At 36.6% G+C, this 26,958-nt stretch overlaps 2 protein-coding genes across 3 annotated transcripts; one reads left to right on the forward strand and one right to left on the reverse strand.

Annotated features, from left to right (window-relative positions):
* Positions 1-1,040: 1,040 nt before the first annotated feature.
* On the reverse strand, positions 1,041-9,953 carry CENPN (centromere protein N). 2 transcript variants are annotated; one of them, XM_054840585.1, is made up of 11 exons: positions 9,797-9,953; positions 9,340-9,521; positions 8,153-8,198; positions 7,352-7,408; positions 6,906-6,982; positions 5,182-5,358; positions 4,353-4,454; positions 3,743-3,800; positions 3,182-3,291; positions 2,646-2,769; positions 1,041-2,353 (listed from the first exon to the last, which is right to left on the reverse strand). In XM_054840585.1, the coding sequence occupies exons 2-11, from the start codon at positions 9,508-9,510 to the stop codon at positions 2,238-2,240; spliced, it is 1,038 nt and encodes a 345-aa protein (XP_054696560.1). In that variant the 5' UTR covers positions 9,511-9,521; positions 9,797-9,953; the 3' UTR covers positions 1,041-2,237. The 2 variants fall into 2 exon arrangements, with proteins under 2 accessions (XP_054696560.1, XP_054696559.1); XM_054840584.1 differs by having other exon boundaries at positions 9,749-9,953.
* A 182-nt stretch (positions 9,954-10,135) lies between these two features.
* On the forward strand, positions 10,136-25,698 carry CMC2 (C-X9-C motif containing 2). The gene is made up of 4 exons (XM_054841029.1): positions 10,136-10,266; positions 16,825-16,961; positions 21,187-21,258; positions 23,365-25,698. The coding sequence occupies exons 2-4, from the start codon at positions 16,881-16,883 to the stop codon at positions 23,437-23,439; spliced, it is 228 nt and encodes a 75-aa protein (XP_054697004.1). The 5' UTR covers positions 10,136-10,266; positions 16,825-16,880; the 3' UTR covers positions 23,440-25,698.
* Positions 25,699-26,958: the final 1,260 nt, after the last annotated feature.

Here is a 26,958-nt window from a genome sequence, read left to right on the forward strand (position 1 = left end):
CACTTCCGGGGGCAGCCGCCAATAGTCAGCACCGCTGTTGAATATTCAGCAGGCACGTGGCCCGGCCCCGCCCCCTACGTCAGCGCCCCGGCCGGGGCTCAGCAGCCGGCTGAGCGCTCGAGGGAGCGAACGGGGAACGCTTTCACGGGAAAAAACGAACGAAAAAATAACGGTGTTTTCACGAGACAGGGAGCTAGAGAACGTGAGAAAGTGCTTGTGCCAGCCTTCGCCGCGTTACCCTCCCGGGGGTAGACAGGGCTGGGGCCTCTCCTCTGAACAGCGGGTATTTCGCACTCAGTTACTGACGGAAACTTGTATTTTAAAGAACCAATGACACAATACACACGAGTTTTTCCCCTATAGCTTGGCCAGTTAAAGGACAAAAGGTACGATACCTTTAACTGGGGAAGAGTTAGGTGGTGTGTGTTCATTATATGTCCCCTATCCTCCCTTGCAGGCACTCTGTAAATACACACCTGCTTGCCTGGACTGCTGCCTAGTTCCTGCAACAGCCTTGGTTACGGGAACCGAGAGATGAAATGTGTATCAGAAAATCAAGAGACCAATTTTTCAGTTGTTAAAAAGGGGATGGAGATTGTCTTTCCCAGGAATTAGGGGCAACAAGGCAGCAGGCCAAATACTCACAAAGTTTAGAGGCTTTTGGAACTTTATGGTAAACCATTATTGGCTCAGGCATTTCGGTTATTTGGGAGAGAGCAGTAGGGAGAAAAAGTTAAATGGATACTGGAATCGCAATGGGCATGAATGGTGGAAGGCTCTGTGAGGTAGGAGTGAGACATAAGAGTTCGCTCTTAACAGCTCTGTATCACACAAAACCCGGCATTGCTTCAGAATCCGAACGTTACGGGTTTTGTCAGACTAACATTGAAATCACACAGGTGGAAATCCTAAAAATATATCACTAGCAAGCAGACAGTCCTACACTAACTTCTGTGTGAACTATACAGAGATGCTGCAAAACAAAACAACCCCAAAATCAGTACAGGTTAAGTCATGTTTCTAAGTCAGGCCAAACAAACTTCTATGAAAAGACGTAATTTACACATTTATTTACAGTTTGAAAACAAAAACATTCCCATATAACCTCTCAAAATATTTACACTGTGCTGTGAAGGTATGAAGACTGCCTTTGCACAATGACATATCTAAAAGGAATCGGAAATTCCATATACACAAAGTGCACGCACAAAGTTTCCAGGTAACAAAATCAAAAAAGAAACACTTGTATGCTATAACTGAATCTTCAGATTGAATCCATCTCAAATTAAAAATGATGCAGCAAGTTACATGAAGATATCTATATAATTACCAATTACAATTCACCAACTCTAAAGAACTCCAATACAAAGCTGCTGTTTGCATCAGTGAATGTTGCCACCTTGATTCTGCAATCTTTATGTCCCCAAGCACAAAAAAAGTGCAAGGATTGCAGGAAGATCAAGTCTTAATCGAAATATTCTAAACCACAGACTTCCTCAAAAGAAAATTGCCTGTTTCATTGTATTCCTCCAAGGTGAAACTTCACAAGACATTAATACCAATAGATAGATTTTTATTTTGTTTTTAATTTAAGTATTTGTTACTGGCTGTTGCCCTTGGTGAGTGAAAACGCTGGATCTGAATTAATATCCATTAAAGCTGGATGGAAACTTCCAAGAGTCCCTTCTTCCCCATGCCCTGCAATGGTTTTTGAATGTAATCTTCATCTACTAGGATAAAAGCAGGCCTGACTTGCAGATGGGTAGTTCCACTACTTGAATGGGACTATTCACATGTTGAAAATGGGGCACGTATTCCGTTATGCAGCTAAACTGGAGCTGAAGTAAGGCGGCCACCTGGAATATCTCCACCATCTACAGCTATGACAGTAAATGGAACAGCTACAGCTCTTACTGTATCTTTATTAAGCTTTAGCTAGCTTTAACTTCACAAATATTATTAAAAATACAGTTAAGAGCAGTCATCACATTTAAATTTAAAAAACCCCATGTCTCTGTATAAAAATAATAATAAAAATTAGTTGCAAAGTTATTTAAGGGCTAATTTCTGTTAAAGACAAATGTGGGAAAATAATTCAAAGAAGCCATAACTTAGAAAAAACTTTAAGGGATTATCAAGGAATGTTATTTTTTAAAAATCTGTCTTAAAGTTTATGATGATTTAGATTAATACCAGTAACAAGTGAGTTGTATATTTCTCTATTAATCACTTTTAAATTAAGGGCTTACAAAGCTTCCTGGAAATAAACCTTTTTTCTCTCTAATTTTAAAATAATTCCTAGCTTTTTGCGGTATACACGTGAGTAGCGGTGAAAGTGGTGCATCAGCCATACCTGGAGAGAGACAGATAATTATGGCTTAACTCAACCAATGTTTACCTTTCATAACCGTTATAAAACTGAAAACACAGCTTGGGCATCTATGTACAAACTAGTAGTTCTAGAACAAACAGGTATGTATTTAGACATAAGTTTTTATAGTGGTAACAATAATTATTCTACTAAATTTCTATGTATTTCTAAAACTGTGAAGATTCTCCCTTATGCAAGATACAAGCAGAATGTAAGATGACAAAAATATTTAACTGTGTATTTTTGCTCCATTTGATACAGTTGGAACACTTACCTGCTGGTGCCAAGGATTTCAGCGATTCTAAAAGATGTGGACTAGAAAACTTGACCAGACATCTGAACGGTTCTTTTTTATCCAAAACATCCATTTTAGGATCACTTTTAAACATGGTCTCAAGCTGTTGACACAAAATTTAACCAGGAACTATAAGCAATTAATACATTTTATTTATATGTTATTATTTAAATATTACATTAAAAATGTAATATCTAATAAGACTGTATCTTATTTGTCTATTATTTCTAATGTTAACATGATTCCAGCTGGAGGACTATTTTAATAAAATCAGAGGGTGCCACCATGTGGTAAAGAGTTTTCTCCTGAAAGAGGCAGCTTGTTCAGTAATACTGTAAAACATCACGTATCTCTTAGAATTTCCAATGTATCTGTTCATCAGATAAAATCCGCGCGTTATCCAAGAAGTTAAATTATGGTGTGCTATGTAGCGTGAGCTTTGTATGTACTTCAAATAACTCTAATTACCACTATATTAAAATTATAAAAAAAAGAAAATTTGTTGCTTTTACTACCTTATATTGTGCAAATTCGAGTTTTGGTTGGGGACCATCACCAAAAATTTCCCGATTCACTCTCTCTATTCTTTCTTTCTCGTTTTTGTTTTCTTGAATTATCCTTAAATCTGTTGCAGGGGAAAAGAGTAGGGAAAGGAAGAGAAAAAACAGACAGATATCTTTGTCAGCTGCTACAATACTGTTTTTCTGATCAGGTGATTACTCCAGTGAAAATCTGAAAATAATAATTTTACAGAATTCATCATAATCTTTTTTTTCCCCATAGACTAGTTGGCTCTATCCTTTATATTTTCATATTTTCTATATTTTTTATATTTTCAGTTCTTACCAAGAGAAAAAACCAGGCTAATAGGAAAAGAGATACCGAGCACTGGATATTTTTTGTTTCATAACTGTGTCCAATGACAGCCATGGGGAAATATTTACCTCTCCTAGTGATAGCAAATGTGGCACCCCACCAGGGGTGGATAATGTAACGTGAATGTAACATACGTACATTTCCTATTATGAGTCTCAGTAATGACATTCAAACTGCTGTTTAATTTAAAATATACATACCAGTTTCTGGTGCTACATCCCTTTCTCGTAGAGGTTTCGGATAATAAGTTTGGAAGTTCTAAATGGAGAGAGAGGAAAAATAAAAAAGCTTTTAGTTCATTTCCACTTTTAGAGGCTATAGCTGAAAAGAACTTTCCAGATTTATTTCTCATTCTGAAAGTGAGTATTCTCCCAACTTTTGACAATTACTAGAAGTCAGAAAGCCCAGCTTTATTTTGAGAAAAGAATGCCTGTCCTATGATATTTATTAAATTTCCCTATTGACAAGTTTTACATGGAGGAGCAGAGTAAGTGCCCATTCTAATAGCCTTCAACTCATTGCTGTAGGAAGCCTAGTGAATTGACACTAAAAAAATCCTAAAGTCATACAATTTTTAGACTGAGTTTAACCACCAGCAATAACAATAATAAAGTATACGTGGGATACCAAGTAATTACATCCCCATTGTAATGTTACCTTAATGAAAGGCTGTCCACCTCAGTAGTTCAATATTATTTTAACTTGATCGTCTCTTGGAAGAGGTGAATTTTCCCCCCTGCTAGGGGGTGAGAACTAGGCCTGAAACAAAAAGCAAGACTTCTCTTAGGATGTACTTGTGAAGTGGCTCACCTGGCTATATCTCTTAAACACAATATCTTTAAGGGAGTTTAAAGAATGACTTCGAAGCTCCATTTCACGGATGTCATGGTAATTGGAAGCAACAACCAGAGCCTTTAAATAAAAATTGAAATTATTTTAACATCAGTCTTAATCATCACTGTGTTTACAATATGGAAAAAATACAGTATTTCTAGATGTTGCGATGTTTTTTTCAAGGTAAGCAACTGCCCTTTAACTAGCAGGATTCTCATGTCTGAAAAAATGTTGAATAGACTGTTATTAAGCTTAGGATAATATTTAAAAGCATTCACAGGATTAACCAGATAAGCCTATAGCCTTATCAGCTGAAAAATAAATAAATAAACAGATTAATAAAATAATTAAATTACTAGTACAGAAGTCTGCTAAATAGATAAAAAAATTAGACTACTAATGCTGATCACCACCAGCTGGAAGAAAATGTCTTTTAAGACTAATTAATAGCATTCCCTGATGAGCTCATACATTTAGTTCTTGAAGTTAACTGTGTTGATATAATATTCTTCAACTGCTGAGACAATTTAACTCAATATTGCCTAACACTTGGTTAAGAAACTAGAACAATTCAAGGTCAGCAAAAATCCCAATAAACTGAATTTATTCATGATGCACCATTCCAAAGGTCAAAAAGATTGGGTTTTGCCCCATTTTTATCATGAGTTAAGGTGAAAAAAAATGACTATGTAAATTAGTAAACGACATTAAGCGACGAATCTTTACCCATCCTCTTAAAAGCCAACGCAATTATAGCTCTACATGACTATGGTGAAGTCAGAGTCTACACAGTTTTATTCTGTACCTGACATAGCAGAGGCAAGTTGCTCTTAAGCACCGAGGCAGAAATGAAGACATAGGGAGTCTGTGAATGGTATACAACATAGCTGGTTTTGTACTGGTTTGGTTTTGTATATGGTGTTCCCCAGGCAATTCTAATCCAGACTGCATTATCGTCATATTCTCTAAAGGTGATGGTGACCTAAGCAGGAAAAGAAAGGATTTGATTTACCAGCACATTTAAATGTCCAGAAAGATTTTGTTATCTCTTAACCCTGTGTTCACAAGACCCAAACATAATTTAGTACACCACTGCCTGAATAAGAAGCAAATCCCACTGGCATGGTCAGGATTGTATTTAAAAACAAATAACCTCAAACTGGGGGGGGGGGGGGGAAATCACCTTTTGAACTCTCATATGACTTTTATTCCTGTTGATGTACATTTTCTTCTGAAGCATGAAAATAAAGATAGCTTATTACAAAAGCCTTGATTCTCTCTTTTGGGAAAATAACAAAAAAGTGTCTATTTAGATAGAGGGCTAGTGGCAGTATTTCCAATATGTCCAATTTTTGAGAAACTAAACTTTTGATCAAGTTGTGATTTTAGACTTGAATATAGTATTTATCATTGCTCAAGAATACACAATCAGAAATTTGAAAAAGATTCCCTTTCCTTTTCTTTTCTTGTGGACTTGCTCCTCGGTTACTTCTTCTTACCTTGAAGCAATCTGGGTGACTTAAAAGTGGGAAAACGTCTTTAAAAAAACCCATCCCTTTACCTGACGCACATGAGGCCAAGCTTTTTGTCCAGCTAGACCACAGGCCACAAACTGTTTAAGTTGCTGGACCAACAGAACTTCTCAAAGTTTTTGTGGATTTTTTTTTTTTTAAAAAGAATTGGAAAATTTTAATAGCGTTACATGAACTGCAGCTGAGTCTCTGTTAGTCTGATTTGTATTTGTTGCCCTCTACTGTTGTCAGTGGGAATCCTTTGTGAGTCAAGAAGTGACACCCCTAACTAGCCAGAGGCATTTTCTGTTACCTTGCTTAAAATGAAGCTGGAGAGCTAAAGCAAGAAAAGGCTTCTGCAAATTGCTTAGTAAAAAAGTGAGACAGTAGTACCTCCTTTCCATTATTTTTTTCATAGTGTGCTCATTTCTGTAGTCTAGAAACTGCTTCTTGCTATTGATAGTGGTCTTTCAGTCATTATAATGTAATGAAATACCAGGGTCAAGTTCTTACAGCCATCACAAAATTGGCATTTCAAAACCAGAACTAAAAGGAAATGGATACAATTTTGCTACTAATCTAACTCATTACTGAACTTCCTTCTACTCGTTACTGGCTACTTCAAATTGCCCCTATACTCCATTTGATCCATTTTTTTTTGTTTGTGTATTGTTATTGGGTGACAGGACAAAGCAGTATCAACATACCTGGGCAACATGTACACTCGAATAGGGCAAAGATTTGATAGAAAATATAAACATACTGCCTTTCTTGAAGCCTGTCATATTTTAAGGCAAACTTACATTTTATTTCACTCCAGCATAATTGTAAAGTTGCTAGAACAAGTATGCAATACATTTTTCCTATTTCACATGCAGTTCCTACCATTCCCAAATGAACAATTCCACTTAATTTTTGATGTAGACTATAAGAAAAACCAGAACACTTCACTAAAGTTATGAAAACAATCTATTGACACCAGAGCTGTGTAACAAATTTAAAATGGATTTATTCTTACATTTTTCAAGGCTGAGCGAAGTCGTCTTTTAATTTTTTTTTTGAAATCTGTTAAGTCAAAAAAATCTGTTTCTTCCCCTGTTACACAAGGAAGAAAAAAAAAAAAAGAGAACTGTGTTTACAAGAAGTAGTTCAGATGTTTTTAGTTTTGCTGAAACAAAATTAAGCAGAAAAAGCTGAAGTTGCATAGCCTTATATGAAAAGCTGTGTATTAAATTTGAGCTTCATTATTGCTATGTAGAGAAAAGGTTAATATTTAATTAGTAGTTTCTAATATCTAATAACTGCTTCAGAAGTTAACAGAAAGTATTCTAAAATATCTATCTAAGATATCTCTGTTGAAAAAATCCATACCCGACTATATTTGTATTTAAAATGTATGACCCGAGAAAGCACTGCAGTAGGTTGCCAAGAGCTGTGAGATTAAAGCAAGGAAAGGCACTTTACCTGTTTTGTTCATCTGGTAAACACTCCATACTCTTTTGTTTGGGTAGATGTAGTTGTCTATGAAAAATAGGAATTGCTCAGTAACACAGTGTATTATCAAATGGTACAAATAATTTTACAATATTGTTATGACCAGGTTATTTCAAATAGATTACTTCTGATAATGCAATATAATTTCTTCGGCATTCTTAAACTACCACTCATAGTAAACCTAACAGCAAAATATTTTTTTATTAATAGAGATGGGAAGATCTTTTATAATTCAGTAAAGCAACTAATAAAGGGTATCTCTGAAGTTCAGTGTTTAAAGAAGGATTTTACCTAAAGCGACTGAAACTTAGTCTAAACTCAAACTAAGAAGTGTAGACTGCTAAAAGAAACCTTGAGATTTAAACTACTACACACAAGTTGTGAATTAATATTGGCTTTAGAGTTCCACCTCGAGTATTTGCTGATAGTTTGCCTATGTCACTCCCTATTGGAGCACAATATTACTGGTTTTAGGGTTCAACACGTACTGGAGACAAACATATCTTTCTATATTTATAACTGTGTGCTGGATGCAGCTTACCACAGTTTAGATTTAGAGCTCAAAAGAAGCAAACACGCTTTTGTTGATTTTGAGCTTTTGAAATTGTTATAAAAAGAGGTCCGATCCAGTAAGATTCATCATCTAAAATGTAATCTGTTTACTTCAAATGCATCCGTACCTCACTAGGGCAATTGCTATGTAATTAAGGGTGTTATCAAGTTACTCAGAAAAAAATATAAAGATGTTATTTTAATTCATTTTCTACTTACAAATTATGTCTAGGACAGCTGCTTGCTTTATGTCTGCAGAATTCTCCTGGAAAGAATAACAGTACATGGTGAACTGCAAGTCCAGAATGCTCTATCACACTGTAAGTGAAAAATCTCAATACTGGTAGTTTAAATCACACTGCAGTGAAGTCCACAGCACATACATTCTCCTCAAAGACACCTCACCTGGTCCAAATGTGCACACAATACAGTTCTGAGAAATCAATAACAAAAGCTACTTCAGCAAGGTTTAAGTGTTTCTGCAAAGGCAACAAGAACACTGTCCTTATAGTATGATGTACAAGCAATTAGAAAGTAAGATTAATGAGTATTCATGACATTATGCAACAGTGACTAGTATTTCACTGTCAGGAATTTTAACACACTTGGTTCTTCCTTATATAACCTTTACAGCATGAAAAGATTTTTAAGAAACTTATGGCACTACTTGTTACAGATAAGAATGTTTCAGAAACAAATGTTATTTTAAAAGATGACATTTGCTATCTTACAAGAATAACTTAACAGTTTCTTTCCTGCAGTTTGATCTACACTCCATGTAATTAAACTTTGAGGATGAAATTCAAAGGCAGTGATACAAAAAGCTATAGAATTTAAGCAATAGCAGTAATAACTGTATCTCTCTGGATATATGATACTATGTATACAGACTCCTGGTACACCAAAATCAGAGTACATAAGTAGGAGATCAGAAAACTTTTTTTTGCTTACAGTACACAGAATGGAAGTAGTTCTGGCCAAGGAAAATTTTAAAAAAAAATCTAAAAAGTCTAAAAGATATAAACTAGTGCTATCATTACTCATACTAAATCAATTAAAATTAGCACTATGTAATGAGTACACATCGCAATCGATGCCTTTATTTTACAATTTAGAAATACACCCACTTAAAGGTTTAACATGCTGAGCTTTTACCTATCTTGTACAACTTACAGCTAAAAGTATGTACCATTATGCTCAGTAATGGTAAATCCTGAACTCCTATCAATCAGACAAAATTGATGATACTACCAGCTCAGCTTTACATTTTCCAGGCTACAAACTGCTATTTGATGCTGTGTTACGGCAAAAAAAAAATTAATTTCTTCATAAGAATGTTTTTGTGATAGTGCTTCAACATGCATCCTGTATGCCACTGACAGGCAGCTCCCGAAGGAAAGGATTACCTCACAGAGCTGAACAACATCTTGAGAAATGTTATCCTTTAACTGATGGAAGTTTATGGTTTGCAGCTGCGCCTCTGAGAGAAAGCCCCATTTCTGTAGCATTGTCTTGATTTCATCTCGTGGGATTTTTAGTACAGTTCTTCGGATATATTCAGCAACAGTTTCATCCATGATGAAGTCACCTGTAAAGTTGAAACGTTAAAGAAGTTACGACCAAGGCACAGGCAGGCTCAGAAGATTTCCTCCTTCTGTAAGGCGCACAAAACTACACCGAAGCACGATCAGCACAACGATGACATCAGTCCTAAGCGTGGCACTACCACGGATTTCGGTGAACACCTACGACAGCAAGTTAAAACGCTGTCTACAATAATCTTCCCCCAACCCCTCAGAAGTTTCCCTCACTGACCGAGGCCTGGTGCGTGCTTCCGGAGAGGGACGGGGCGCTGGTCCTCACCAAGGGCTACTGCTTGTCCAGTTCGATGAGTATCCAGGAAACCTCAGACAGCGAGCACGGACGCGAAGAGAACCGCGAGGCCGAGCGGAGCGCCACGACCCTACCTACCCACCGCACACGGCGGGAGCGACGCTGTCTCCAGCCACCCGCCCGGCCACCGAGCCACACACCAGCCCTTCCCGCCCATCCGCCACGCGCCGCGCTAACCGCCAACCACCGCCCGCCTTTCGAAGCGCCCAATCAGACTCCGCACAGTGCCCGAGCCGCCCAATCATAAGACGTCCCGCCTCTCGCCCCGCCTCACGCTGGCGCCGGCGCTGTGGGGGCTGCTCCCGCGGCTGCCGGGTGCTCTGAGGCGGCTTCCGGTCGGGTTTGTCCGGGTCACCCGTGCCTCCTCCTGGCCCTGTGCGGCTGGTGTGTCGGTCTCGGTGCCGGCCTCACCTGGCTGGGCTCGTCTTCTGGGGACTGGAGTAAGTGCGAGGATGGCTGACAAGGGAAGCTTTGGCCAGACGCGAGCGAGCAGCGTTGCTCCTTTCTATCCCTAAAGGAAAAGAATGGCATGTGGGGAGATGTCCGCCCCACCGCCCTTCCTCCCTTCCCTATCACCTGGCTTTGGGGGAACTCGGGGCCGATTTCTGGGACTCCCTGCTCACCTCGCATCCTCCTGCAGGGCTTAAGGAGGGTTTTTAAAAGGGCTGTTCTGAGTGGGAGCAGGGAGCTCTCCATTGCGACTGTCGTAAGCATGCTTTTCGTCGTGTCTCTGTGTATCCTGTCACTATTTTAAGGACTCCTGGGAGCATTGAGAAACCACAGACTGAAAACAGCGTGGGCTGGTTAAGTGGGCGGCTTCTCCTGCCGTAACTGTTGATAACAGTGTAGGTGCAGGAGTCCCTTTCACCCGATAGCAAAGCAGTGCTACGCTGACAGTATTTACTGTTTGCCAAGTGCTATGTGCCTTTCTTCAGGGGCTCTTGCTGCTCAAGGGATGAGACCCTGTCTTTTCCAAGAGGGGAGTGTCATCCTCTTGATCCCTTTCTCTCAGGAGGGGAAAAGCGGTTCTGCACTAAGCAAGGAAATTCTGCTAGCAGTACTAGGTTTATAGTGGTGTTCTTTGCTTTGATTGCAAAATGAATGAAGTAGTGATGAAACGAAGCCTGGTCTGAAGCTGAAGTACAAGAGCAGCTTGCAAAACAGGAATTTGGCTACAGCACCTCATCTTCAGCATGCTTTACTTTTATGCTGGCTGGGTCTTGTCATTCTTGACTGAGTAGTCTTGTCTTCATAGACATAGCAGGAACAGAAAGAGATTGCTTCAATAACCTTTTGTGATATTGTGCAGTGTGACTTGTTGCATATTTTAATTATGTTCCACTAATTGTCCTGTAACTGTGCTGATGTTTGTTCTATGAATACATCCTTAAATAATTAGCAGGAGGTGAAAATGCCATATTGTGCTTTACTTTATCATTTATTTTAGCCAGAAATAAAACTGTAGAAATTACCTGATATTCAAGTTGATGTTCAACTTGCTTTATTCATTAGGACTAATACCTTCTTAACTTGCTTTACTAAGTATGAAATCAGGTATGATGTAGTTTTATTACTACTAAAAGCAGCAGGTGAGTGCTCATTCTGCTGATGTGAGAGATGTTGAATTGTTGGCAGAAAGTGGTCATGTAGAATGACAGTTAAAATCAGTATGAATCTTATTTATCAAAGGGTGGTTTTCCTAATTATTCTTTAGATTCAGGGAAAGTAAATGCCATTTACATAATATAAAAACATTTTAAAAGTAGGCGTAATCTTCCCCCCTCCCTTTTGTGTTTCTTTATTCTTTACAGGTCTTCATTGATGCGTATCTAAATTATTTTCCCACCACTCTAATATGTAATATTGGAAAACTAGCGTGTAGTTTTCAAGACTGAAATTCAAGAGTTTGTGACTAATTTTTATGAGATTTAGCTGAACTTGGTTGATTAAAGTGATGGTGTCTGGCTAACTTTCTTGGAAACACTGGAAAGTTAGAGGTCATTCTCAATGTGCCTAATTGCAACCCTAAGGATAGCAGCATAGAATGATACTTTAATATCCTGATCTGGAAGATGTTAACCATGTTATTAAAAGCTCAAAACAGAGTTCTTAGTTCAGGGTTTCCTAGGCTTTTGGAAATGGTATCATCAACTGTCATTTCTCATTTCACTGATGACTGATCTTCTGAGTACTCTACGCTGTTTTCATCAAAAATATTTATAAAATGTGTACGAAAGATAATGCTAGGAATGTAGAAGTTCTGTTGAAGTGACATGAGTGATATCTTCAGGAAACACCAACCAGTTAGGTGTGGAGCTGAATCTTCTTTTATGTTAAAACGTGGTATAATCTTACAGAAAATACCCATGATTTGAGTAAACAGCTGTTGGCATTGTAAGTATTTTTCTCCAAAGCTGAACAGCACAATACTATGTAACTGAGAACTTAAAAACAAAATGTCTGGTCTTACTCAAATTAGTGAAATGAAGTGCAAAAGTAAATGTTACACATGGTGAGTGTGCTTTATTGGAGTTTGCAGATGTGTTCGCCCTTCCCTGTGTTGGTACCTGTTCTCGTTTGCATGGTCATGCTGCCGCCTTGTGGGTATTAAATGTTTGCAGCAAATGCGTGTGTTCTGTACTACTGCAGACAGCTCTGGGTTTCTGGTTAGGGGGCTTAATGATTAGCAGTGTGGGTGCTCAGGTGCAATTTTTCATCTTCAGGGTTGGTAAACAAGGATTTGTGTTTTGCTTTAAGAAGTAATTTTTCTGAGCAGTATGTGAATCGTGTTTTCTTGTTTTGGTTGGTTGTTTGGGTTTTTTTACTATTGACTTCAGAAACTTGAAAAAAATTACTTTTGTGTGCAACTTCTCAAATGGAAAAATTAGCAAAACTTGGTTTAAGAAATCATCTTCTAACATGTTTTAATGAAATGTGGAAAAAACATCTTAGGAAAACAACTATCTAGAATTAAACCTTTCTTTCATTGTTGTCCCCCAAACATGGAAATATTAAGCATTAAGCGAATCAGCGAGACTAAAGCAACCTTATTTAGTTTTTCTGCTGCATCAGGGAACTGGTTAGTTCATATTTATGGGAGATTCTGAGAACAGAAGAAAGGAACTTCCCTGGATTCCTGACACGCTGTTCTCACGCTTCATTTGGGACAAAAGTGGGAATGTACCAAACCCCTTCTTTCTCCACACAGCTAGGTCCTTTTACTGCTCTTTGCCGTAAGGAGGGCAGGAGGAGAAACTAGCACATAGAGAGAAACAAACACTTTATCCTAGATCTTGGTGTCTAACAGGAGTGTGAATGAAATGTATATAGTGTTCTCGCCTGCTCTTTTGGCATAGCCTTTTGGTTTCTGCCTACTTGCTAGGTATCTGCACTTTTACTGTGAATTCTATAATATGTGTAGGTTCCTTTTGCACATTAATATTAAATATTTAAAGTATTGAACGTGTATAGATTAGCTTTTAAATTAGGGATGAGTATCACTTCTTGATAACTTGTATGTTGATTCCTGTTAGGAAATCTTTAGCAATCTGATATGCTTAGTGTCCAAGATTGCTTATGAAGGAATTATCTTATAAGTATTATTTTTTCAAACAAAAACATTACCATTGGAAATTCAGTATCATTGTGAGAGAATTTCTAAGCTTAGGGTTTTGATTTATTTTTTTAAAAAAATCTGGTTTATGTTGGAAAGTATAAAGCTAGAACATTCCCTATTTTCCCCACTTTAAGATAAACTACACAGAACATGATACTGGAACGAGGCAATTTCTTAATTCTTTTTTCCCCTGAAGGATAGCGTAGATTTAGAAACTGGTTAAGGAAGTTGAAAGATCAGTCATCTATATCCATGTCTTCTACCTTCAGAGGCCAATAGTTTATAGAAATTTGCAGTTAGTTCTTAAGGCATTTCAATCAAATAATTTAGATACATATGTTGTGTAATTTTTAACAAGGAAGGAAAAACAGCACAGAATTCAAAATCTCCTATAAATCTCATATAAAACACATCAAAGGGCAGACCATTTTTGTGCAACTCAGTGAAGTATGTCAGTGCCTTTATGTAGAGTTCATCTAAATACTTCTCTCCAAATATTCGCTTCAGATATTAATGTTTGCTTAGCATTTCGCAGTCCATTTTCCTCCTAAAGCAATTCCTGTATTTTCTTAATATTGTTCTTCTACTTTACTGCTAGTATTTCTACTACAGCAATTGCGTGTTTATCTTGACATTATTTATCCAGCATTTCTGTTAGTAGTTTTCTCAGAGCAATTTATATTGTTTATTCCAAATTTTTTTCTGTAACTTTTTTGGGGTATTTTTTCATACTTAGATTCCTTATGAGTTACCATCTATATAAAATTCTGTCCATGTGGACTTAAATTCTGGTAACATGGCAACTTGCTATCTTTATTTTAGATTAGAACACTATTGAAAAGAAACTAAGGAAACCAATAGCTCATCCAGTCCTTTTTTCATACGTATTTTTGTTACCCTTGAGACTCTTTCGTCTGTCAGTCATTCCCCTCCAGCAAAAATATTTTAACCTTCTCTGATCATTTATAGATCACTGTCTAATCTGACACCCCTAGACATAAATATAATATTGAGCACTGATAGCACTCTTCAGTCATGAACTTCAAAAGTACTTAAAGGCTCCAGTTAAGCCTTCCATGATGACTGTAACATGTTTTGTTACTTTAATCCATCGTAGCCTACATGAGCCGAGTGCCATATCTGGTAAAGTTGAAAAATTTTAATATCTTCTACTTATCTATGAACTGGTGTGACAGTTAGGATCTCTGATTTGCAGCATCTGTCCTGCAAGACAAGAGGTGTCATTGGAAAATTCAAGTCGTTAGAAGGCTTTTAATTGATGATATACGCTGTCACCTATCTATTTGTGGCATTGATAGCTTTTATCCACTTTTTCTGAGAATAATTTAGTAAACAATGGCAATGTTTACTGATCTTAGTTTAGAGAAAATGCATCTTTCCTTGAAACACTCCCTTTGACTTTCTGGCCTGTGCTGATGTGCACGCTACCTGTTTGACTAGGGCATTAGTCTTGCTTTCTCCTTCTGAGACACCCAGCTCAGATGACAGTTTTAGGAAGAGTGGTTGGAGGCTGAATGATGAAGGGTTTTAATAATCAGCTGGGTTCACACATGTTAAAGTAATGCACAGTCACTGAGCAGGTCACCCTCTCAAGGGAATGCTAACTCTAGTGCTATCAAAAAAAATCTACTGATAAATTTAAAACATATTGACTTTGTGTGGCATGCAATCAAAAGCTGGTGGTAATAACACAGCAGGGTTCTTAATCACTTTGCTGTTAGTGTCATGCTCCTGCTGTCATATTTCTAGAAGTTTATTTGTTAATTTGTTGAACAGAATGCTTAAGTGACTTGTATGGTTTCCAACTTTTTCTGTGCTAAGAGTATATGTAGCATAATATTAGACTTCCAAACAGTATAGGGGAGATTTTTGAGAGAGATTACTACATGTGTTTGCAACACTATGTGGATATACTCATGGGTCTCAAGAGGTTTTTAAACCCGTTTGGATTTTTAAAATTTTGTTTGCTTGTGAGAACGTAACTCTTGTTAGGCTGAACACATGATGGGAAATACTGGGTAAATTAGTGTATGTACCTCTTCAAAACAAATACTTTATGTGAGTATTCCAGGAATAGCGGTGTAGATTATAGCTGCCAGCACAGCAGAATTTTGTCAAGATGAGCCCATTTATGAACTGGACTTTTCTTCTTCCCTCCTTGGTGAAGTGATCTTCCACAACAAATATGTCATCTTATTTCAGCCATTATCATACGATGCTTTCATCCTTTTCAACAAAAGATCTTGAAAATTACTTCTGGGAATATTTTTTTTTTTAAATTGGGAACTAATATAAGCATTTATTTCTAGACTGAAGTTCGTTCCTGCTCCACAGGACCCTGCAGAAAAGGACCTGGGGGTCTTGGTTGACGTGAAGTTAAAACGTGATTTAGCAGTGCACTCTTGCGGCAATAAAGACTAACAGCATACTGGGCTGCACTAGAAGTGTATCTAGCAGGTCAAGGGAAGTTATTATTACTCCCTTCTGTTGGCAGTCTTGAGGCCACATCTGAAATACTGTGTTCATCTTTGAGTCCCACAGTCTAACAGACATATAAAAAAGCTGAGTCCAGCAAAACAGAAACTAAGGGGGGTTAGCAGGGTGGAATAGCTGGCGTATGCAGCAAGGTTAAGGCAGCTAGGCTGCTTTAGTGTTCAAAAGAGAAGAGTTGAAGGAAACCTACATGCTGCCTTCTGCTGTCTGAAGGAGTGGGAGATTCATGTAGAAGACAGATCCAGATGCTTTTCAGAGGAGTACAGTGAAAGGGCAAGAGGCAATAATGTGAAGTTGCAAGAAGGGACGTTCCAATTGGGCGTAATTAAGAAAAAAATATTACTGTATTGATTAAGTGCTGGTTTTTAAAGGGTCATGAATGCTTTTGATCAGGATTTTTTAAAAAGCATGTAGATAACTAAAAAAAATGCCAGTTCTCAGAGTGCTGTAATGAAATATCATTGTGCTTCCTGTTGTGATCCATCTTTGTAGAAGGTAGAAAGAAAATTACATATACTTAGCTTTTTTAAAGCTAGAAAGAAGAAAACTGAAGTAGGAAAGTGAAAAGGTAATCTGCAGTTCAAGAGAGATTAATGCTACTAGGGAGTCCCTGAAACTTAAAATCCCAAATGCATGCTTATGTCCATTGTAGCAAAAAATATAAACTTGTAGTTAACTTTTGTAACGTTTGGGTTATGTAGAGGAACAGACATGCTGATTTTAATTCCTTTAACTGTGTAATATAAATTATATATATTAAGTTGCATTTTGATCTAAAATATTCTTTGTTAAGATAATACTGTCTGATAATATCTTAAGTGGTTAACTCAGACTTTTTAGTTATACTTTCATATTTTAATGTTGGCAGGTGGATTTTTTCTCAGATTCTTGTCCTTGTACTACTAAAATTATCCCTAACTAAAGATGCATCCAGACCTGTCTCCTCATCTACACACTGAAGAATGTAACCTAGTTATCAGTCTGCTCAAGAAGTGTCACAAGGAGGTAAGGAGTTTTGAGCAGAGAAAAGAGTGGGTGGGTTGGGGAAATAAGTGTCAGATAAATTAGTGAGAATATTATATGATCATAGAGAGAAAAACCTCCTCTAGGCAGAACAGCCATGAAATGTAGCTAGTACGTTTTCACTGAAGAGGTATCTGACAACTGTGTGTAAAATTTTGCCAGTGATTTCATTAGGAAATAAAACATGCCTTAAAATTTCCTGTGCTACAGCTTGACAAGAATAGACCTATTTTAAGAATTTAAATAATTTCTTCACCTTTTAGTAGTGTATGCCCCTCAAAAAACAATAATAAAAGCAACTTCAAATACCCTCTTTTTGTACACTCACAGCATTTCCATATTCCGGCTGTCCACTGGGCAGATGTTTCAGTCTATTTATAAGCAGATGTGTTGACGGGGATCCGGACATGCAGCATGCCTTATGTTCAGTGCTTGGAGAGCTAAATGGGAATTACTCTTTGACTTCCATCTTCTTAATAGGCACCTACCCAAGGGTGTAAAATGCCAAATTGTCTTCAGGCTCCTCAAGGCTCTTCATTGCTTCAAGAAGATAGAATCTTCATCTCATTTAAAAGCCTTTTTTAAAATTTGCTCTGTAGTAAGCCTCTCGATGTAGAAGAGTCAGCCCCTGTAATGAAAGCTATCTGCACCATTATTGCAATATTGTTAATTATTTTCCCAGTTCTCTCGTATACTCTAAATAGATGTTATGTACAGATGTATTTCTGTACTAGTGCATAAAAAGTTCAATTTCATAGTTTCCACTGAGGCAAAAATATATTTAAATATTGAATATGAATGTGAAGACAATGGTTTACACCATTACATGCAATCTACAATATTCTCACCTCCATGTTCAGATGTGATGTTTATACTTTTTTTGTAATGCAGTTATCCATAAATTCTAAGACAATACATATGTTAGCTTTACTGTCTTGAGCAGAATTCTAATTTTTTCTTTGCAAAAGTATTACAGAAAAAACCCCCAGGCTGATAGTATACAAAATGTGAGAGATGTTTTGCATGAAAGAGGGACAACAAAATTTTTGTAGATTTTAAAGTAGCTAAACTAACGTATAAAAAAACTTTTGCAGTAACACACTTTCTTATGATTTCTAAATTACATCAATGAAGGGAGCAGAGTTTTAATACTAAAATTCACTTGCAGTGAGTATACTGTACTGGGTTTGTTCAGCAACATTTAATTGTTTTTTTGTTGGAACTTGTAGTATGATATCTTGAAATGTAATCATGCTGGAATCTCTTGATGCCATCTGATATGTGGTACTTCTCATACCATTGCCTATCTGTTCCTATGCACTGTCTAAATTTTTTAAACCTAAGATACGAAGGTTTTTGTTCACAACATCCCCAAGCTTTAAAACTAAAAGTTGTATTGAATCTAAGAGTTATGCTTTTCTTCTGAGTTCTGAAATTTTAATTTGCCAAAAAGTGCTTTAGGTAATTTGAGAGATTGTAGAGACTTTTTTTAAGGTTTTTTGTTTCGAGTTTTGGGGGTATTTTGGGGTTTTTTTTGAAACAACTTTAATATTGTAATGTAGCTACCAGCGTTGAGTAGCTAGACTTAAGTGAGAAGACTCTTCCTGTACATTAACTACTGTGGTATCAATAGGATTGCTAAATAAAATGACCATCAGTTAAGAGGAGAATAAAACTTCTATAGGCAATACAAAATTAAAATGTCATTAATTTTTCATAAATGTGATAACAAAACCAATCAGGAAAGAAAATACCCTCAGATTTGTACTACTTTTTGGTACATACATAGTTGGACTTTCTATGCTTTGACCAGAAAATCCAGAAATATTCATTTCCTACTTGAAAGTAATGGTTGACTTTTAAATAAAAATGAATGTTAATATACCAGCATCATAGGCATTTTGTATAATGTACTTTATTAGACTACCTTGTGTTGAAGAGGGAACTGGAACTAAAAGGTGTACTTGAATTCCTTGGCAGCAAGTGATTCAAAGGAATCTATTGCCAATTTGACTTATGAAGGGAATAGAAGCAGCAATAATACAGTCATGCACAGGATTATATTCTCTGGGTTTTGTTTGAAGTTGATCTTTACATGAAGAGGAATTACTTTTGTCAGTCTTGTGCTCAATTATGAGAGGGTATTTGTGCTAGCAGTCGCAGAACAGAAAGGGTGAAGATGGCTTCTTTCACACTCAGTTGAAAGGAAGCAATACCTTTTAGTTTAAAATTCAAGGGGAATGTACTGAAATCTTCTTTTAAAATTGAAGTCACTGAAATCTGAAAAGTCAGTGACCTTAATCAGTTATCAGTGACTACCTGCTGTTTTGTTATAATGCCAAAATGACCTAAAAACCTTCATCTACAATTTAAATAAATATTCCTGAGGGGTAAAAAGCATTATTTTTTTAATTGGGTGTCCTGTGTGTGCATTTTCACAAAAGTCAGTTTGATTTACTTTATTCCTAATCTAGAACCTGCCTATTAGATCACATTTTGCACCTAGTGGGGAGAGGTTAATGGGATTCCTATTTGATGTCATTATTTTTTTTTTTAACAACTGTACTCTGGTGCCAAGTGCATGCCTTAAAAATACTTATTTTTACAGGTGGCAGCTGAAAGAAATACATATTGTCTTGCAATTGTATCACTGCAATATGCATAATAACTATTTTTGAGAAACTGATTCTTTTCTTCCTCATAATCTGAACCGAAATTTGACATCTTAGGAATCTGGCTAAATAATTGTAGATTCAACTCGCTGTATGCACTAGTAAGAGTGGAGTTAGCTTGAAATTTAGCATGCAGAAAGGGGAATAAAATACAAAATTAAATCTCTATTAGCTAAAATGAAAATGTTGTAAAACCAAGATCAGCTTGCAATAAAGTGACCATTTATCACATGCAACTGCTTCAGAGTTTCATCTGATGCCCTTTATAAAGCAGAGAGGTATAAACAAGCTAATTATAGCACTGCTATAGTTAAGTGTTTCTCATAATCTTTATTAACTCACTCCTACTTTCAGTCATGTTCTATTGGCTCAAATCTTGTCCACTGTTTGAACTCTTAATAGTGTTCCTGTATTACTTGTATAAATCCATCTAGCTGATCATCAGCTACAGAAATGCGCGTATGTTTCCCTCTGAAATACAGAAGAAGAAGAATTCATTCTCATCTGTTTTGTTCTTCATGGTCTTTTTTTTTTTAAATTTCCTTAGTTGTCTAAAAGATTGGTCAGATCATCTCTGATTGTATAGCTGTAAATATCTACTAAAACCTCCATTCCTTCAGGTCTTCTGAATTGCTTGGATGCTCTGCTACAAGATTCTGGCCATGTGAGCAAGCATCACTCTGCAAAAGTAGTCCTTTTAGAAGAATGCATTCTGAGAGTGATTTGATGGATGATAATCACTTCAGGAAATCCTGGCCAAGAATTCACCATTTTTATGGTGAATATCATCAGGTTAGCTGGGGAATGCCTTCGTGAGGACAATGCCTACAGTTTTTCACAAACTAACATTTAAGTATGCATAAGGCCCACAGTTGAGCCACATCATAAAGATGGTAAATGCATCTTATTTATTAACCTCAAGATCTGGAGAAACTTAATCCCCCCCCTTTTTTTTTTTTTAGTACTGGTTCTGACATTTCAGTCATTTAAACCTAGTGCTTGCATCTTTTGGACCAACAACACATTCTTCATGTGGTTGGGATGATGTAGCATCAAGTCCTCTGCCTCTCTAGGTCATGAAGAAATAATGAAAACTGAAGCACAGAGGATGTTGCCTCCAGGACGCCCGTAGATATCCCTGCATCTTTCTGTATCACAAACTGGAGTTCAGAATATTTGGGTTTTGTACATTATTCAAGCTAGTGTGAGTGAAAGTTGTAAGACTGATTCCTAGATCAATAAAATGTGTGTTCTACATTTAGACTTCATAGTTTGAGCTTAGGTATCCTATTTTAGTCAACATGGTGAGTACCTCCAACTTTCAGCAAGGTGGGGGTGGCTCAGATGAGGTTCAGGAGTAGCTCTAATTTCTAGCTACTCAGTAAAACAGTTACAAAGCATAATTTTTCACAAAAAGAGGAAAGTAAAAGACGAACAGGATATGTTGCAAAATGCAAGTGACTTCTAAGAAATGTAGCACTTCAGAGGAAGAAACCTTTGAATTGTAAATTTTTTTTCTCTCCCTAACTTATCAGCACAACATTTTGAAATTTTTTGGCCATTGCAATGATATTGACCGTGAGATGCGAAAGTGCTTAAAGAAAGAGGTAAGACACAAATTTACTATGAGTTAAATGCTTAATAAAAAACAGTCCATGGGATGGAAAGAGTTGCTTTTTACTGAACAGTGCAAATCAATAAATAGGCCTTGAATTGTAAGCATATTCTAGAATGGGCATTTGAGACCAAATTTAAACTTTTTCATAAATTTGTCAGGTAAAATCTGACTTGAACAAATGGCACAGTCTATTTTTGGTTATATAAAAATAGGCAAACACATTTTAACCACACAAATATTGCAAATAGGAACTGACACTTCACAGGTTGCTTCTGACTTTCTCTTAATTTTTTTTTTAGTAGTGGTATTTGCACAGAATAGAATATAAAGCAGTAATGGTCACTTCTACATGAGTAACACCTATTACTGAAGTCAGTTATGCTAACTGAAGCTACTTGATGAGTTGCTGAGTTAGGCCCTAAATGAAAATATTGCTGCTTAGGACCTACTTGTTGCTGTAATATATCTGCAGTTAGGAAGGAATGGAAGGCTCCAGGAGTTTAAGTAGATTAATTAGCTAATGAGCACACTTTCAGAAGAGTATCAACTGGTCTTTATATTTGTGGTTGTCATGCCTACATGACAGAGTACATAAATTAACTTTTCACACACCTTTTAACTTAAAATTCTACTTACTAATTTTGACATAATTTTCACAATTGTGTCTAAAAAAGACGACTTCAGGTGCATGATAGCCAGAACAGTTTGGGCCCCTTCTTTTTCCCTTTGTCAGTCCATGGGAATTAATTTCATCTGCTTGTGTCAAATACCAATTATTTTTTCTCCTATAAAAACTGTAGCACAGATCTGGAAAATAATGAAGTACAGTTGATTTCTGTGTAATTTTCTTTTTCTTTGTTCCATTGAAGCCTTTACATTAAAAGGAATTCTTGATGGCTATATTTGTCTGCTGCCTTAAAATATGGCTACATTGATGTTCCATTACTAGGAAGACCCTGAAAGGCTGTTCACAAGTATAGAATAGGTACAGATGTAACTTTTAAAGATCCATTGTTCTCATTCTATATAAAAAACATGGATGGGTTACTGAAAAATAAAATATTGGCACAGGAAAAAGTTAAGCACTCTGTAAATGATAAGTAATGTTTTGGGCCATTATTTCACTTATAAACCAATCAGTATAATGAGCAAAAAACTGCAAATCCTTTCCAAAATCAATCTCCTTAGTAGTTTATTACATCTTATAGAGAACTGATTATTTGTGGGTTACTTGAGTTTTATTCTTGATACCAATTATTAAAAAATTGAACAAATACGCTCTAACTTAAGGCCAAGAATAATTTGCTTCTCATGAAATATATACCAAATCATGCATTGATTTTTAATTTTTAATTTATTTTAGCCATGAAAGGGTTTCCTTTTTGGCTGCAGTGAAAGAAAGTTAGGCTCTTCAGGCTTTTGCTAGTGCAGGGGCATACTTGAAAGCATGATCTTCTTAAGAAAGCCTTCACAGTTTAGATACATGCATGATTCCCTTTTACCCTGCAGTCCCATCTCTGTTGTGTTTCTTTTTTGGGGGTTTTTTAATGGTTTAAAAACCTTACCCTCATTCAACCCAAATTTGCCTTTGTTCCTTTCATCTTGATACACTGCTATATCTGTGCATATAATTAATGACCAAGATCAAAAATAGACCAAGTCAGTGATGACAAATTCATATTTCAGGCGGCAGACACACTTACATTAATCAGTATCTTTTAAAAGGAGAGGAGCCTGACCTGTGCTCTAGAATAGCACTGATGCAACTTTTTTCCTAGTTCACGTGTGAAGTGTAGCTGTTGTACATAAGACGGCTGTATAATTTTCTCGGTAAGATTAACTGAATCTTCTTTATTAGGATGTTCTAATACTCTTTGGCTTAATAACCTCAAACTTAGAAATGTATTTTAATCAAACGTTAATTTCAAAGCAAAAATGAACCAATATATAGATATTAACAAGAACTGCATTTCTAATGCATCTGTGAAAGATATTGTTTCTGTTTCTGAGTAATAAATGCTCTCTACACTTCTAAATTTGGCTTATCTGTTTAATGATAACAGCTGATCTATTAATTTCCGTATCTGTCTTCCAGTATGAAGAAAACAGGGCCAGGAACCAGGCGATGCGACGGAGGCTAATTAATGCTCACAAAAACTCAGAGAAGTGAGCTGCACTGTAGCTGGACAGCTGCATCTCCATAGGGACACTTGGTTGAAAGTTGACAGAATACTTCTTTCACGTCACCAATGCTCAGCCTGTGATTTGTGAAATGGTGAAAAAATAAACGCACCTAATGCATACTCATTCCCAGCAAGGCAAACAACATGGAAAAAAAAAAAATATAAATCATCACTCACAACTTGACTTAATTTTTTACTTCTGAAAGACGACTATTATGGCAAGTCTTTGTTCTGGCATAGTTTCGTTATGATTAAGTAATGAGGAATTGGTGTGTATGGAGTATTATGTATTTAGGGCTGCTATATTCCCTACCTTGTGTTGAGCTGCATTTATTTCTTTGTGTTTAGCAGTTTTTCTTTCATCTTGTTTTTTTTTCTTCTTCTTGCAAAACACTGAATGACTTTTCCATCACTCTTTGTAATGTTGTGATAACACTGCTTAAATAAATTAGCAAAAAGAAATTTTAAACAGATGTGGCTTGAAATTGGAAATTGCCTATCAAGTAATTGCAGTTCTAGCATTTTTATTGGAGCCAAAATGATGAAACTACCATCTTCCACCGAGAAGATTAAAAGTCCTTCCTGCCAGCCATACATACAGTGTAGACTGTTGTAAGACAATTTGTTCATCATACCCAAAGCAAGCGGCTTTAGAAATTCAGAATGGAACATTTCCAGGGATTTACAGAGCATTGCCTTGATTTTTGTTGAGTACAATCAAAGTGTGCAGAGTGATTTTTTTTTTTTTTTTTTTTTTGGAAGAGGAGTGCTGCCAAAAATACAAGCTAAATAGTTCTTTCACATACTGTGGTACAAAAGTGAAGTCACGTTACGACTATTTCTGTTGAAGGAAAACTCACATTGAAGTGAACGAAAGTGTAACTTGCCTTTCTGTTAGGCAAGTCAACTAGTATTGTGTTAACCAAGTTGCCTTGTTAGCCTATAAGAGCTGTTTATTTGCTATCAAACTGCAGAAAGTCCTCAGCAAGTCTCTGGATTCAGAAGATTTGATATTAAAATGTGTTGGTTTATGCAGTGATGGAGCTGCTTCTCTGGTTGTCTGCTGGATTCACCTTATTTTTAAATTACTTTTCTGTTCTGCCTAGCAACAAAAGACTATTTTAAACAAATAAATTTTATTGCGCCAAATATACCGAGTGTCATGATACCTTTTAAAGAAGGTGCCTATTCTACACTGAATTCTATGGTTTGTTGTAAGAACCGTTGTTGACACTCAATCTTGAAATAGTACATGCACTGGTTTTGGAAGAAAGCTGTATTTTGTGATCTATTTTGAAAGACTAAGAATATTTGTACTTATTTTTTCACTACCTGGATGGCTCTTGTTAAATTGGTAAAACTTAACCACAATTGTTTTCAGGGAAAGTTCCAAGAAAAACTGAAGCAATTGTTTCTGCATCTTTTGAAATGCTGTCTTCTTTCTTAGAACAAGTAAATGATGCATTATTTGAATTAAATATTTGAGTGTTTGGAAGTGGTGCAGTCTTTTTATTGGTACTCTTCAGGATACTTTTGAAGAGTACTTTATAGTGAAGTTCCCTAACTGGGCACTCTGCATCCTTGATCCTTCTTCCATTTGTGATGACAAACTCTACTTCAGGGAAGCTTTTAAATAGGATTTGGTGATGCTTGTAATTTTTAAGTAAATAAATAAATAGAGAATTGTCCTAGCAATTAGGTCGAGAAGCTGATATCTGAGTGCAGAAGCACTGAAGCTTTACTGTCTTTCATCAGATTGTGTTAGTTCAGATCTTTCACTAGAATAGCAACAAAATAAGAATCCAAGAGCCACTTAACACAGCTCATTAGTCAGAATTGTATTTTCAAATATCAAATTAGCTAATGAATGAAAGACCAGATGGCGTGCACGATTTCTATTGATACTTTGAACTACATTTAGCAATAAATCTATTTTACAGATAAACTTTGTTTACCTGTGAAAGTATGATCACATTCATCCTTCTGTTTCTTTTTGCTCATTGTCCACTAGTAGTGTGATATAAGATCGCCCGTTGATCGCTGTGGTTTTGTTCCTTTTCTTGAGAGAGGTTATGTTGCTAATTTGATCTTCAAGCTGAGAAACACTAGTGTAATATTGCTTACAGTTTATCTGACAGAGAAGGAGAGTAAGGATGAAATGCTAAATATGGAGGTGTTTTTGTTTCCTAAAGTGAGCTGAGTGGTGAGTAGGGGACATGTTGGGTGAAATAAACTTTATCTGTAAGGACTTTGAAGATAATTTATTGTAATGTCATTTGTATATGGAAGCATTTCCTGTTCTTTCTGAAAGAGCAAGTTTGAGAGAGAAGAAGAAAAAAAAAGATGGTATTTTCTGTTGTGTCATGTGTGAGAAGATCTTAAGCACTTCACGTGGGAAAGTGAAGAAGGCAGAAATAAAAACAGAAGGAACAAATGGCAGCTGTAATACAGACCTGGCTGTAGCAGTGAGGTTTTTCCATATTTAAATGTAACAGAAGCCTAGAATACATGAACAGGAGTAGAGTGATAACTACCCAGCAAAATCCCTCCAGTTCTACCAGAAACACCTAGTAACGCTGTGGGTTGCTGGGAAGTGAAATGCTGACATCTTGTTTTCATTTTTTTTTTTTTCTTCTCTTCTTCATCCCTCCCTCCCCCCCCCCCCCCCGTAGAAAACAAGCTATTCTGCTGCATAGCAGCAGCATAATGTAAGTACAGCAGGGCTAGTTCTTGTTCTGGTGTTAAGCTCTGTCTGCAAAGATCACTGTACTGGTGCTTAATTCTACTAGGAATAGTTTGAAACATTAGTTGTCTGTCAGGGGAAATGAATGTGAGATATATTCCAGCAAGTGCTCAGTGGCTAGCTTGCTGTATGTTAATTTAGGACACCCTTAATCTGCAGTGAGTGCCCTGGTGCAGCATAGTTTTGCCTCACAAGCGCAATACTACAGCATAAGCAGCACCTATTGCATATGTGTTTGTGGGCTCCACACCAGCAGGAAGAGAATTCAGAGCATCACCATCTAGTCTTTATCCAATTTAACCTTCATCTGTGCTTTCTTGCAGTTAATTCAGTTGATAAAGAGCTATAATACTGGCTTTCATGTACTACATTGTATACCATTACGTCTCATCTCATGTATGGCCTGCATCTCTTTTTGTCTAGTTTTTGGACTTTTTGGCGCTAAGGGACTAAAACGTGCCATATCTGCATGATTCTTTATATGACAGAATTTGAATCTGGTACTACTGTTAAGTTGCAGTGCTGAGTGTTAATATATTATGAATATACTGTTTGTCTTTCCCTGTTTCACTCTAGTTGGTATACACCCTCAAGGAATAATGGCAGAGGCATTTGTTGCAGATAAAGACTATGTGTAGTTTCTAGACCTTGCAGTAAAACCAAGATTCAGCTGAGCTGAGCGTTTGTACAATTTGATTGAGGACTGTAGTCCTATGAGTATTCTGGCTGCTTGTTTTTTCCCACCTGATTCCCAAGTGATACA

The sequence above is a fragment of the Grus americana genome, chromosome 13, assembly GCF_028858705.1.
Source record: "Grus americana isolate bGruAme1 chromosome 13, bGruAme1.mat, whole genome shotgun sequence".
NCBI lineage: Eukaryota > Metazoa > Chordata > Aves > Gruiformes > Gruidae > Grus > Grus americana.